This window comes from Emys orbicularis, chromosome 7, assembly GCF_028017835.1.
Source record: "Emys orbicularis isolate rEmyOrb1 chromosome 7, rEmyOrb1.hap1, whole genome shotgun sequence".
In the NCBI taxonomy this organism is placed as follows: domain Eukaryota; kingdom Metazoa; phylum Chordata; order Testudines; family Emydidae; genus Emys; species Emys orbicularis.
In genome coordinates this window covers 116,325,654-116,339,941 of record NC_088689.1, presented here as the reverse complement: position 1 = coordinate 116,339,941, position 14,288 = coordinate 116,325,654, and the positions used below count along the sequence as shown (strand labels likewise).

At 40.1% G+C, this 14,288-nt stretch overlaps 1 protein-coding gene across 1 annotated transcript in view; it reads left to right on the top strand.

Annotated features, from left to right (window-relative positions):
• Positions 1–14,288, top strand: part of ITPR1 (inositol 1,4,5-trisphosphate receptor type 1) — a 249,083-nt gene that overhangs the window by 168,696 nt on the left and 66,099 nt on the right. Inside the window, exons 42-43 of the mRNA XM_065407748.1 lie at positions 685–817; positions 1,629–1,819. Of these exons, the coding sequence (XP_065263820.1) occupies positions 685–817; positions 1,629–1,819 (324 nt within the window). The remainder of the gene's footprint in view (positions 1–684; positions 818–1,628; positions 1,820–14,288) is intronic.

Genomic DNA, 14,288 nt, shown 5'->3' with positions numbered 1-14,288 from the left:
AGGGAAGATGCTGTGCTTTTTATTTACTAAAGAGTTGGAAAGCAGTAAACTATTAATGGAACTGAGATTATACACAGATGGGTAGTGTCAACTAACTTGAATTATTTGGGGATGGGAGGGTGTTTCAGCTCTTTAATGTTCACAAAATGGAGTCTAAAGAGGTGGGATTATTCTCATAACATGTTATCTTAAACCATGATTTCATTCTCTTTCTCTCTCTTCGTGCCCTTTGCCAGAGTTCTAACAGTCCCCTTATCAAATCCCCACTTTGTGTAGGGTTTTTTTTTTGGTGTTACTCAAATTCCATGTCTGATTTTAAAGTTGAGCCCTGGGTCCTTTTTAATGGACACCAGTAAAAATGCACCTTTGGAATAAAATCTCAATATTACACAAGCTAGAATTTTTTAGCGTGGCATGTGAACTTTAGCTATTGCTGGTATTTGGTACCCGTGACCTCAGGCGAGGCTTGTGGGATGGATATATAGTGACTAGGCTGGTCTGAAAATATCGTAGGATGTTCAATGAAGTTTTGTTTTGAAACATTCACGGTTTCAGTCCTTCCTTCCCCCACCACCTCTGGTGAAACTAGGCCAATTATAAGACCACTCCTGGTTCTCTTGATTGTTGTTCGTTCATTTATGCATTAAACTCAAATACTGATTTCATTACCCTGTTTGAATTAAGGGTGAAGCACTCAGGCAAGTGTTGGTCAACCGTTACTATGGCAACGTCAGACCTGCAGGAAGAAGAGAGAGCCTTACAAGCTTTGGCAATGGCCCGTTGTCTCCTGGAGGCACTTGCAAAGTTGGGGGAGGAGGTAGGATGTGCTGCCTTCTAATTAGTGATTTGTATGACTCTAGCCTGCCATATTGTCTGTGCTTGTTTCCGCATAACAAACTGAACATTTTACAGGTGAAGTCGCTTTTTTTATTTTATTTTTTTCCCTTTGAGATTCCCCACCCACCCACCCACCCCCTTGACTTTCGGTGAGTTGCATAGAAAAGGGCAACTTATTTCTATTCCTTCATAATAGGATTGGGAAGGAGTTCTACCCGTTTGCTCTTTGATGATATAATGTTGGTTTCAGAAACCATCCTAATTTTTTTTTTTTTTTTTAGCTCCTCTGGATTGTTCTCACTTCACATTCATATGGACTCTAGGAGAAGTCAGCAAACTTCTAATCTACAAAAACAAATGCTGTTGTTGAAAGAGAATACACTAAAATTAAATGTATAAATGAACTTAACTTTTTTCTGAGCTGAGAGTAGCCTAACTTATGGGCCCCGGGCGGTGGGGCGTGGGCCCTGGGCGGTGGGGCGTGGGCCCCGGGCTTCGGCCCCGGGTCCCAGCAAGTCTAACGCCAGCCGTGGTGACCCCATTAAAACGGGGTTGGGACCCACTTTGGGGTCCCAACCCACAGTTTGAGAACCCCCTTTCTAGACTGTATAAGCTCTTCATGAGAGAACTTGTCATTGTCTTTTGTACAGAGTTAAACACCTGATTGGCACTTTAAATTTTTCATGGTGTTAATTTATTAGGCTATAACATTTTACTCTTCTTTATTGGAGAATGAGTTCTACCAAGGGGTGAGTGAGTGTCAAGCTATTCATTGTGATTTACCTTTATAGGAGGGAGCTCCGGATCCAGTTCAATGAGTCGAGGTGAAATGAGTTTGGCCGATGTCCAGTGTCATTTGGATAAGGAAGGTGCATCCAACCTCGTCATAGACCTCATCATGAATGCCACCAGTGATAGAGTTTTTCATGAAAGTATTCTGCTAGCCATTGCCCTTCTGGAAGGTGGCAACACTACTATACAGGTAAGGAAATGGATAACAATGAGCTGATTACTAAAAACATCATCATTTGAAATTCCTTTTCTAAAATCCCAAGAAATTGACTGTTGCTTTGAGCTGTGACTAGATAATCTTAGACCTGAAGTACTGGGAAGTGTCAGTGCTCTCTGTATATTGTGTATTTTTGAGTATTGCAATATTTCAAGGTAATATGTCTTTACCCAGGTACTTTAACTTAAAAGTAGCTAGGTATCACTGACGTCTAAACGTTGGCTTTGTGTGGAAGCTCGGATTTGAGGTTATTAAGGCAGTATAGGCAGTATAATATAGTCAGTGGGACTACTTGCATGAGTAAAATTAAGCAAGTGTGTAAGAGTTTTCAGGACTAAGCTTTTGTTTTTATCTGGCTTAAAATTGGAAGACACTTTACTTTGCGATAAGCCCCAGGTTGTAGTTAATTCCCTGACAGCGTTGCTGTCATTGGCTTACATGTCTTTAAATTTAGTTTGCTTTTATTGACTGAATTAGAAGTTTGTGCCAGCTGTCTAGACCTACCAGTTTAGGGTTTGTTTGCGGTTTGATGGGCATACAATAAAAAAGCCATGTGTCAAAACCACAATTACTTTTGTTCTTCCACACATGAACCAATGCATTGCTGTGGCTAAACGAGCCTGCAAAGGCTATCACAGAATATGTGATGCCTTATCATTGACTCTACGTTTTAAGCAGGATCAGTCTGTATAGGACTTAATGCACCTGTATTTGGGCTTCTGAAAATTGCTTGGAAAGTGCAGAGTTTTTTGAGAAATGTTGGTATGTGTGTATATTGTATAAATAGTCCAGAATGGGTTTTTCCCAATATGTACAATAATTTAATTTCTTTCTATTCTGTGTCTGAATAAAATTATCAGTAACTTGATAGTGCAGTTATTTTTAAACAATATACTTTTTTTTCTTTTAGAGAATTAAATATCAATTAAGTATTTCTCAACACTTACGGTAATTGACATGTTTAGGTTTCTAGCTTAATGTCACAGCTGTAGTGCATGAATTTTAGAAATATTATCTCCAGAATGTTACATCCACTCCCCCAATGTTTTGTTTGTCTGCCTTATAGATTGTGAGATTTCCAGGACAGGGAATATTTTTTCTGTGTGTTTGCACAGCGCCCAGCACAATGGGGCCCTGATTCTGATTGGTCCCTTTCAGCACTTCTTTAACTAATGCTTGATGATGATGATAGACAAGCTGACTTGTTATAATTCACACACAAGTTTTCATATCATTCATTTGAAATCAATGGAATTATATCAAGATGAATTTAGCTCAGATTTTTGCAAGTGGAGGGGGAGAATGCCAGGCTTTGCTAAAAGCCACAAGCTCTCAAGCTGTGCAGAAGACATCAGACTTTCTATGACCAGATTATCTAAAAGTGTTTATTTCCATTATTATTAACAAAAAGAATATGCACTTGTTACACCATGTGCTCTGGCAGGAAAAGAAATAGAATAAAGGACTCTAAAGGGCACTGGTGTCTGGGAGTTAGCAGTTGTATTAAATCCTGAAGAACTAATAGTTATATCCATCATTGTATGGAGTCAGAGACCCACAACTCAGTGTGACGAACTGATGTTGCTTTGTGATGTTACCTCACTACGTGATACTCAGCCAGCATCGTTATACACAACGTCACTGTGCAACGTCAACCTTCTAATATGGTATATTCTAGTAGTATGGGGAGAACCTGCGTGGCTCCTTCCAAATTTCAGACTCCGCACTCCGCACTCTGTTGCTATATGTATGAGCAAGAGGACATGGAATGCGCTCGTTCATCAACATTTAGCTTACTCTGCCTGAGACAAAGGATAAAGAGCCCCACACCAACTTAAATTTTTAATAACAGCAATACTATTGCAGGGTGAAATTTATCTTCTCAAGTGTTAAATCTGAGCCTTCATCTTCCTAGCAATGCACAGGTATCTTCCCATGTCATATTGGTGGGTAAATCAAATTTTGTTCCAGTCCAGCAAGGATAAATCTATATTCCTTAGCTTATTCTGGAAATTGAAGCCTATGGACTGAATAGGGCCACCTCCCAGTTTATTTTGACTAGATGATCCAAGGGATCCCTTTCTAACTCTGATTTACATATAGTAGGGAAATCTTCCATCCATCTCCAAGGAGACATTTTTAACCAAAAAGGAAGACTCCCTAGTTTCCACTTGATGTGTATCACTGCACATGTGCGGGGATTGTAAATTAAGTATTTGCTGAGGAAGAAATTGTTGGCGTGGAGCAGTTTTAGTAAAACCTCCTAACACTTTCACATCCGTACCTTATAACTCTGCCAATTTCTGTCATGATCTTGCCTTTTAAGATGCTACTTCCAGCAAATTAGACTAACTTTTTCCATCTTCTCCAGCTCTACGGGTAAGTGCTCAGGGAGTGTCCCTACCTTTAAGAAAATGATCTGTGTAGCCAACAGCAGTTCAGAGAGAGAGCATACGTGTGTCTACGTGCACCAATGCAACCGTAGAAAATATCTCCTCTTAGTGGGGGTGCGGTTTGGCTTTTGGGTTTTTTTTTAGTTCAGATGAATTGATTCTATGTACAGAATTACACGAGGTTTTATGCACCACATCATTCACTGAAACCTACAGCTAGTGCTGTACAGAATACAAGGACACAGGCACGCCCAGGAGCTATTACTCATGCCCCAAACTACGAATGGGACTATGCTGAAAGTACCCTGTGAAGTAGTTGTGCCACAGATGAACTACTCGCCAAGGATTCCCACAGCCCAAAAGGCAGAGTGCCAAAGTGAAAAATGTGGCAACGTATGCAAAGGTCCCCATCTTGGCAGTTCCCTCCCACCCCCACTTGTTAGTTTAGATTGTGAGCTCTGTGGAGCAGGGAGTGTTCTTGCTTTGCTCAGTGCCTCGCACAATGGGGCTCTCTGATCAGGGCCTCAAGGTGCCGCTTCAGTATAAATAAAGAACATCTGTACTTCAGCTCTTTCTAATCTTTCAGCACTACCTGAGTCATTAAAGCATCAAAATTTAATGTAGAAAAATGCCGACGACTGAGCTTAATTTCTGGGAGAACAGCTGGCTCAGAATTTACAAATCAAAATGAACTTGAAGGTTGATGTAGTAAAATCATGATTTCACTTCTCCCTCCCACAAAGTAATTACTAAAATATGACTCAGTTAAATTGGTCTCCTTTCTGGGTGAGGTTAGTATAACCATGCTTCCCCTTCACACCTGGGGACAATGTTGTATCTAGTTGCTGAGAAAACTAGAAGGTTAAGGTGGTGAGCAGGTGAAACGAAGCTGCTTGAGACTTTGTTACAGAAGGTCTGCATTTGGTAGTCCATTCATCCACACTGCTTTCAATTCACATTTTTAAAAAGAATCTCTCCCTTCTGCATAGGAAAGATTTAATAGCAGAGTACGGCAGTGTGACGTTTCCTATTGCTAAGACTTCATTACTTGTACAAAACATGCTGCAGAACATTACTAGTCTATTATGAGGTATTATGAAAACCCAGATACACTTGTCAAAATGAACAAAGTACATTTGGCGGTGCGCTATCTTTGCCGCCCTCTGCTTTTTTATTCACTTCTTCAATTTTGCAAATTTAGTGAGAACTTCATAATAGGTGTCCCAGTCTTTAGTGTGGATTTACGGAGATCCTACTGTAATTTTAACAAACTGCCATTAGAATAGTGACTCTGAGCTTTGTTAATCTTGTATCACAGACTATCGGTGCACATGTACTTCTAATTTTAACTTTCAGAAACTCCACCTACCAAAATTCTTTGCCTTGCAATTCTACACAAATTGATTATCTTCATTCATGACAAATGTATATTTATTATTAGCAGCTCTTATTTAACTATGGTATTCTCAACAAGCTCACACTACACTCTGTAGATGTTTTTACTGCATTCAAATTGAGAATGAGGAAACTATTGGGATACTGGCAAAATGGGTTACGCAAAATGACTTTCTTGGCAATGAGATCTGAAATGCTTCGTTCTTGCATGGTGTTTTCTTACCATAGGTTTTTACATGGGAAATGAGCACAGAGTGCACTGAAGCAAAAAGTTTCCACTGACACACAGCGGCTTAACATGTGATGATGCTCCTGTTAAAGTTAATAATGGGAGTTCCCGGGTAACTCCCATGTGCCTTAATGGGAGAAGAGAGCACTGTGTTATTGGACAAGGATAACTTAAATAGTTGTTGCTGCTAACTCTTTGTTAGTAGATATTTGAGCACACTGGCTTCAGTGTTGCTGCATGTTTTATAATGGTGATGAATGAGTGTTAATTATTTCATTATTATTCTAATAGAAAGGTTGTTTTAACTGTGGAAATGACTTTCTGCTTCATTGAAGCATTAAACGATCAAGATGGATTTTCCTAATCCAGATTAGGTTAGTTCTGATTTCTAGAATACACGTGAGCATTTTCAGTATTTCTACTGCCGAGCAAGCTAATAGAAATTTCTAAGAAACTGTTTATTTTTTAAATTAGCTTATTGTTCCTATTGGAGTGAGAGATCAAATTTGCTATGGAAGCTCACCCCTGATTTAGCACCCTGGCAATTTATAATAGCACAGACGAGTTTGAATCGAAGGTCAGAAAAGGCAATAAATTAACTTGACAAATGTTATTGCTCACTGAACTGAAAATTATATAAGCTCCCTTATATTTTATGTAACTCCTAGTGTGTCTACCCACAGAAAGCTGGAACCAGTCATTCTCCCCCGGTGCTTTCCGAGAGATGGCAAAAACTCCTGAGAAATGCGTGGATAGGTGCTGTTTCAGAAATCACCTTCAGAGCTGTGTTATGTAAAAGAAGGTTCATACACACTCTTTCTGTAGTGCTGCTGGCCTGTGTGTGGCACCTGTTGCTACATACATTGTTTTCTTTGGCTTGCTTTGCACAATTTTGCTTTGTGATTTTTGCTTGTAGGCAAGCTTAATTTAGAGCATACTTCTCTCCTTTAGAGCAGATCAGAGGGTAGTCTATTGCATATATAAACTTCAACACTGTGAATTTGCTTCAGTTAACGTAAACTCGGCAAGTGAATGACAGTGGAGGAAATTGCTAAAGACTTCTTCTATAGGACGTCTCTCGTCTGCCAAATAAAAATTATGTGCCCCATATATGCTGTTTCACCTCCTGGAGTTTCAGGTTTCCTGGATCTGTGAAAGTTAATGATGAGTAAACTCCCTTACATAACTTCCTCTTCTCCATGGCAATTTTGGTCAGCTCACTTAATTAGGGATCTTCTCAAAAGTTAGATTACATGAAAAATAGGTTTCCCACGGCCACTCCCAAGTAGCGTTGTCAAGATCAAATAAAGTGATGAGACTGACTTCCTTTTGGTGAAGTATGTACTAAAATCCCACAAGAGCTTAATATGGTACCAGTCCTCGGGACTAGTATATCTGTTTTATTGCATATACTCTTACAGGTGAAACAACCCCAAGCCATAATTCTTCTTTCCCCACTCCTGATAAGGATGCAAATAGAAATTACATGGCAAAGGGGATTGATAATCAAACCAAAGTTCATTATATGCAGATGAGAAGTTGATTCCCCACATGCATTAATGATCGCACTCTGAATATTACTTTTAATTTCCATTAGTCCCTGCCCCCTACTACTCATTTCTCAGTGACTGCTTGCGTTTGGAATAGGAAGGGGTGGAACTGAGGCTGCTTAGGAGAGGGGAAAGAGGGTTCTTCTACGTCCCTGTCACGTATGGAACTGCTTTCAGGGGCTAAGAAGTCATCTTGCAGCGGAACTCTGTGTGGAACTCTATGGTGGAGATGTGAGAGACAGATCTGGGAAGAGACGAGCAGGGAATATCCTCTAGCAACAGCACCCTGAAGAGCATGTGCTGTAGCGCCATACTACTAGCCCTGGGAGCTGGTGCCACAGTTATGATTACAGCATGCAGGCAAAAGTTAATGAAGCAGCAAGAATAAAAAACTGCTCTGGGCTAAGGTCTGGCGCTTACAGCGTAATTGTGATTCTTCTCTGAAATGTGACTGTAAAAATGGCATTGTGGTGTTCCATATTTGTGTCTTAATTTCCATATCACATCAGCTCGTTATACGTGCCAGCCCTGCAAAATTATCTGGGACCTGAGAGACGTGTTGGCTTCTTTCCTTCTTATGTATCCACACCAGTAAGAAAGATCCTTCAGGGCAGATTATGGTTTGGGACCATGGTGTGCCCCATTGCCTTCAAAGGCAATGGAGAGGAGCTCAGTAAAAAAATTGTGCAGTCGATGCACAAGAAGGAGTAGTTGAGATCATTCTTTCTCAGCTGTGTTGGCAGTGCACAGGTGTAAAAAAAACATTTAAAGAGGAAATGTTGGTGACATTAAAGTCGCAAGGACTTTGAATGCACAAGGGGAGCAGATCTGCTAAGTAAAAAGGTGCCATTTTGACATAGTTGGTATTAAGAGAAGAAAAACTTTTCATGACCTGGATCAGTGCTAAAAAGAACCAGTGGTAACCTTGAAAAATCACAGGTGCCAAATTCAAAAGTCATCTGATGTTGTAATTACCCAGGAGTTCAAAACATCAGTATCTAGACATGGTAGGTGGCATACCATTTTAAAAACACACCATTCTGACCTACTACATTGCCTTTCCAATCTATTGCTCCTTCAGTTCTAACCTGACTTCTCAGGCCAGCAGCCAACCAGGACTAGTAAATCTACACCCAAAAGGATATGGGCATCCCAGCTATCAATAGCATTTGTTGGGTGGAGAGTCATAGCTCTTTTCAGATCTAGTTGTCTGTGAGATATTGGCAGTGCCCCTTGCAGATGTAAACAGATGTGGTCCCTGAGTCTGCAGACAACCTGAAACAGTAACTCTGAGAGATGTGAACTGCACCATTCATCCCACTGGGATGAATAACTTTGAAATGAAATGTCAGAAATCTACTTACTCTATGCTACTAAACCACTCCCCTCACGTTCCTTAGTGCCAGAACCTCCAACTGTGTCCTACCCAACTGCCAAAACCCTCAGCTTCACAGCCATCATAATTGCTATTTATTTTCCATATAAAATTCTGCAGCACGTTGAAATGTACAAAATCAAGTGGTAGTGCAAAGTTGAGATTAGTAACATATTTATAAGATTAATCTTTCATATATACTTCAATGAAAAATTCCATCCTCTAAATGTACTTGAAGCAGAGGTAGAATCTCTAGACAGCTGCACTGGAATGCTGCAGGAGCCAGAGGCCTTGCTTGCAGAATTTAGGTCAACCTGGCTTCAGAGTGCACACCAGGTGATTTGAAATTAACCCTGAAAATTGGTCAGAGTTCAGGCAGTGAAGGGATATGCAAAATCAGGACCTTTCTAGGGATTCTAGTGCCCTAAGCAAACTGCCATCCCTTCCCAGTCCACAGTGACTGGTTTGCTGCTCCTAATATTTTGCTACTCTAAGCAGCCACCTGTTCTGTACCTTCTGACTAAGGAGTACTGATCAGAGTGATGTGGATTTTTTTAAAATGGGCATTGTCCAGTTTATTAAAATATGGAAGATGTATTTTGTGTGTTTAAAAGCTACTATTACAAAACTACTCAACATTCAATTGCATGTGCACACACGAAATATCTAGGTGATACCAACTGCTTTGTGGTCCAGTGTCTTGAAAGTTGTCAAATGAAGTATGTTGGTGGACCATTACAAATGCTTTCTGGACCACTAAACTCTTGCAAGTAGGAATTGTCAGATTTTTCTTTCTGACCAACGGTTCAGGATCACTAATGCTTTAACTGTAGAAAAACTGGTTGTTTTCTTTCTTCATATGTGTAGTATACATTTGTCTTCGCGTTTGTGTGCGTGTAAATAAAATGTGCGTGCGGGGGTATTTATATAAATCAATAACCAATTTTTTTTGGTATAGGGTTAAATCTGAAAAATAATATTATCAAGACAGATGCAACTTCTGTTTAGAAAACTAATACTATCATCCCGTGTTGTCCATACGAGCTGGTCATCTACATCTTTCATCATGAAATTATTAGAAACTTTTTCCAGGTACAGTACTCCAAAGAATGTCACTGTTGGCTTTGGTGACACTCCAAACAAAACTGCTGCTTCAAAACTTTCCCTACAAAGAGAGGTAGCATAATTCTCAGCAAACATCCATGCCATCAATTGTAATCTCCTTAGAGCAGCAGTCTTGTCCTCTTCTTTGTCTATAATTCGTCTCTTATGCCAGTGGGTACTATATCAATGATCTATGTATTGTGTAAATGTTGCAGGATGTATCCCAATTGATCTGGTCACACTGTAAATCATCATTAAGTCAACACATGTTGCACCATATCCCTGATTATCATGTGGGCAAGGAGATTTTACACTGCAAGCTGTCTGGGGCAGGGACTGTCATATATGTATAAGTATGTACGCGTGTGCATACACATACTATCTATCACACTGGGCCTTTAGACACCACTATAGTATAAATGATAACTGATAACATTACTGCACTGGGAACTGAAGATTGAATAGCTGCTACGAAATCATTCCTGCTCTTGTTTGATTAAAAGAATTTCTTTATCGCTGGACGAGATAAAGCTACCAGATAGGAGTGCTCAGCTTGTGAACGGGGTGGGTAAGAAGGCAGTATAGTAATGGAAGAGGGTATTGAACTTGTGGACGCTTTCCACTCTGTTATTGATGTATTGCGTTTTGCAAGTAATCAAGCATCCATAATCAAGACAGCAGCTTCCTGGAGCCTAGCATCACTGACTCTGCCCTTTGTAATATAGCATTTATGTGGGTGAAAAATGAGGATGGGGAACTATATCAGAGCCTGAATGTTAAATCTCCTCACCATGGTATGATCTCTGTAGACCTATATAGTGTATTATTTAGAACTGCATGGTCTCATATATCTATCTTGGAGACGCTCTGGGTCAGTTCAACAATCAGTAGATGTCATTCTAAAATTATAAGGAATCGAGAAAGTAACTCGCTAATGCTTAATATATTGCCTGTATTCCCCTGTCTGTGAAATCTATATCCTGTTGTTTAAACTTTTAAGATGATCCCTAACAGGATTAAAGTCCTCAGCAAGCAGGCAGAGGCAAGCTATTCAGAAAAACAAGGTCATGCTGCAGGGTTGTGTGTGTGTGTGTTGGTTTTTTTTTTTTTGGTAAGCACAGGAATCAACAAAGAGATGTTATATAACTTCTATTTATATCCTACTTGCTCACTAGCTGCAGGCATACAAGAGTAGCTGAGAAGGGAATTTAATGAGCTCTCAGGGCTTGCTCACCTTCCAGAGCTGGTAGGAGCCAGCTTGTTTTTGAAGTGCGTCAGCAAATGAAACTGGTGGTGGGTGGGTGGTTTGGGTAGGTGGACTGACTTGTTGCTATGGTTTTCTTTAATTCCCCTGTCTCTCAAGAAGATCTTACACCTTCTTTGGAGTCCGTAGACTTCCGTGTTTCTCACACCTCCTCATGGCTCTCTAAGGAAGCGGGATACATGCGTTTCCATATAAGAGCGTTACATGGATCACATATGTGACCTGTTGTGTGCATGGGTGAACGCTCTTATGCCTGTGGAGAGGAACTCAAATAAAAGCCCCGTGTCGAAAGTAAGTCAGAGCCCCAAGTCTCCCACGCTTTTAGAGCCATCTGCTCCATGTTTGCAGGAATTTTAACCCCCAAACTGAACAGGCACATGCCTACTGATGAGTCACCATTGTTGCCATGTTGACTTCCCCGTCATCTCAGTTCACCTCATTGCCCCTGTGCTTCTTTTTTACCTTTAGTGTCTCGTGTGAATTATTTGCCTGTTTAAATTGGAGATTGTCAAGCTTTTAAATGCCGCATTTGGGACTGCGTGTCTAATACAAGGGGTCTTCCAGAAACAAGTGGCTTAGCTCTCCCACCTGATTTCATTGTATTGTTTGTGGGGGGAAAATACCATAAGTGGATCTGTTACTAAACAATTAGGTCCCTCCCCGAGAGTCTCCTTAATCAGATTTGTTGTTAGGGGCACAGTGTTTCCAGTTCAGAGTATAGCCCTGCAGGGGAGCATCAGTAACATAAGTGTGCTCTCCGTGTGTGTGTGTGTGTGTGTGTGTGTGTTTGCAGAATATGTAGCTGGGATTGCTACTGTGATGGTGTTCCCTCTGCACTTGCAGTGGTTAAAGGTGAAGTGTAAAGCTATGCTGAAAAATGGCTAGTTGGGCATTCAGCAGATATTCCTTATGGGCTTAATTCAGACTACAGAACACATTCAACCCAGAAATATTTTAATTAACAAATGTTAGGTTCCATGGGACTAATGGTATTACTAAGGACACAGAATGATGGATTTTTAGCAGACAAGGAAATACCAAAGGATTTCTTAGAAGTATCAGAAAGAGTTGTTTGTTTAAAAAAAAAAAAAAAATTTTACTTTATTCTGTGCTGAAAGCCCTTACAGCCTGGCTAGGGAGAACATAAAGGGTTTGTTTCTGTACTTGACTCAGTGCTTATGTTAGCTATGCAGTTTATTTTTAAAAGTGTGAAATACGGATGCCTTGAAGTACAGTCTGGCTAGATGAGGTGGGGGTGAGCTTTTTTGCAAGTACACCTTCATAAAACTAGCACAGAAGTTTTGTAATAGTTCATAGTGGTATCCCACCAGGATAACCAAGACAAGCTAACTTCCACTTAGTCATTTCTCTCTGACATTGGAGTAAAAGATCTGCTGATTCCAGGCCAGAGAGGTAATCTTTTTCTCAGTAGCTGAAGGGACTTTCCTTTTGGAAACATCCCTGCGTGTCAAGTTCATCATTGAACAATTTCTCATGAAACCAGTCTTCATTGATTAACATTTAGCTGTATATGGAGGGGGGAGTTAGTTTCTACCAGCTCAACATAAGCCTTTGAGTTTTTGCCAGGTTTACTTTAAATTAACTGTTTGGTTGTTGTTAAACCATGACTGATGTTTTCCTGAGAGTTTCTCACCCTACTAATTAATGGGATCTCCCGGAGTTTGTACTTGTAAATTTACTTGGAGGTCTGTCAAAACTGTGCTTTAAGGGTGTGGTCCAGAAAACATTCTGTCCTTCTAATGCCAAAGGCACTGTCTCATTGGGATCTCAATCTTCAGAAAGGAGAGTGAGTTTGAACCAACACACTTTGCATACAGTGTTTGTTAAATAGGTTTTGATAATACTTCTTACCACATGAGCGTGCAAACAGAGCATATAATAGAGCCTATAATTATCAAGTCTGGGAACAGAAGCCAAGCTATTTGATGTGAGAAGCACGAATGTTCATCTTTCCGGTTTCTTGGTTAACAATACGAACAGCTGTGACTTCAGGGCAAGTCTGGTTAACAGTTAACTGAATAGATTAATGTGTTCCCAGAAAGAGTGACAAACATACACATAAAGACGTGAGCAAAACCTGATAAGCCTTTGAAAAGTGAGAACCAGACACAAACTGCCTTCAGCTGGTCCCTGGCATTCTAGGTTTTTCCACTTGGCAATCCTTTGTGCTGATTCAGTGTGCACAGGCCCACATGTAGTTAAGCAGGTTATTGTGTTTAAGTTGGCTGAGCCTTTACTGCCCTTTGTGATGCTGTAATTCTTCAGTTTGCTCTAAAATAAGACCTCAGTCAGTAAAGTTTACAACCTGCCATGTGATTCCGCATTAGTCTGCAAAGGGCAGATAGTTGGTTTAAATTGTTAACTAAGCTGCTTGCTATCCCCCATTGCTGAGGCATGAAACATATTAAGAACCACTTGTACACACTATTGCAGTTACCCTAGCTCTGTAATTCCATCTGTCAAGCTTCTTCCATTTTGGCCAGCTGCATTTTTTATTGTTAGGTTCCAGAGAATCCATCAGACACTAAGATGCATCTAAGTTTCACCTCTCTTCAGGGTGCCTGAAATTGAATTAAACTATTAAGTTGTGAGAGTTGTGGGGAGGAGAGTGGGGTTGGTTTTGTTTGTTTTTTGTTTGGTTGCTTGCTTGTTGCACACTAGGTGAATCATTCTGATAGTTTATTATTTATTATTATTATTATTCAATTCTGGTGTCCACATTTTTAAAAGAATGGTAAAAAATTGGAGAGGGTACAAAAAAGAGCCACAAAAACTATTTGAGGGTTGAACAAAATGCTTTATAGTGAAAGACTAAAGAGCTCGGTTTAGTTTATCAGAAAGAAAATTGAGAGGAGACTTAAAGTGTGTAAGTACTTCCTTAGGGAGAAGATACCAGGTATCAAGGGTTCTTTAATGGAGCAGAGAAAGCTACAACAAAAATCCAGTTGCTGTAAGCTGAAGCCAGACAAATTCAAATTAGAAATTAGACACAAATTTTTAACAGTGAGTGTGATTAACCACTGAAACAAACTACCAAGGGAAGTGGTGGATTCTCCATCTCTTGATGTTTGTTATCAAGTCAATATTGGATTCCTTTCTGGAAGTAATACT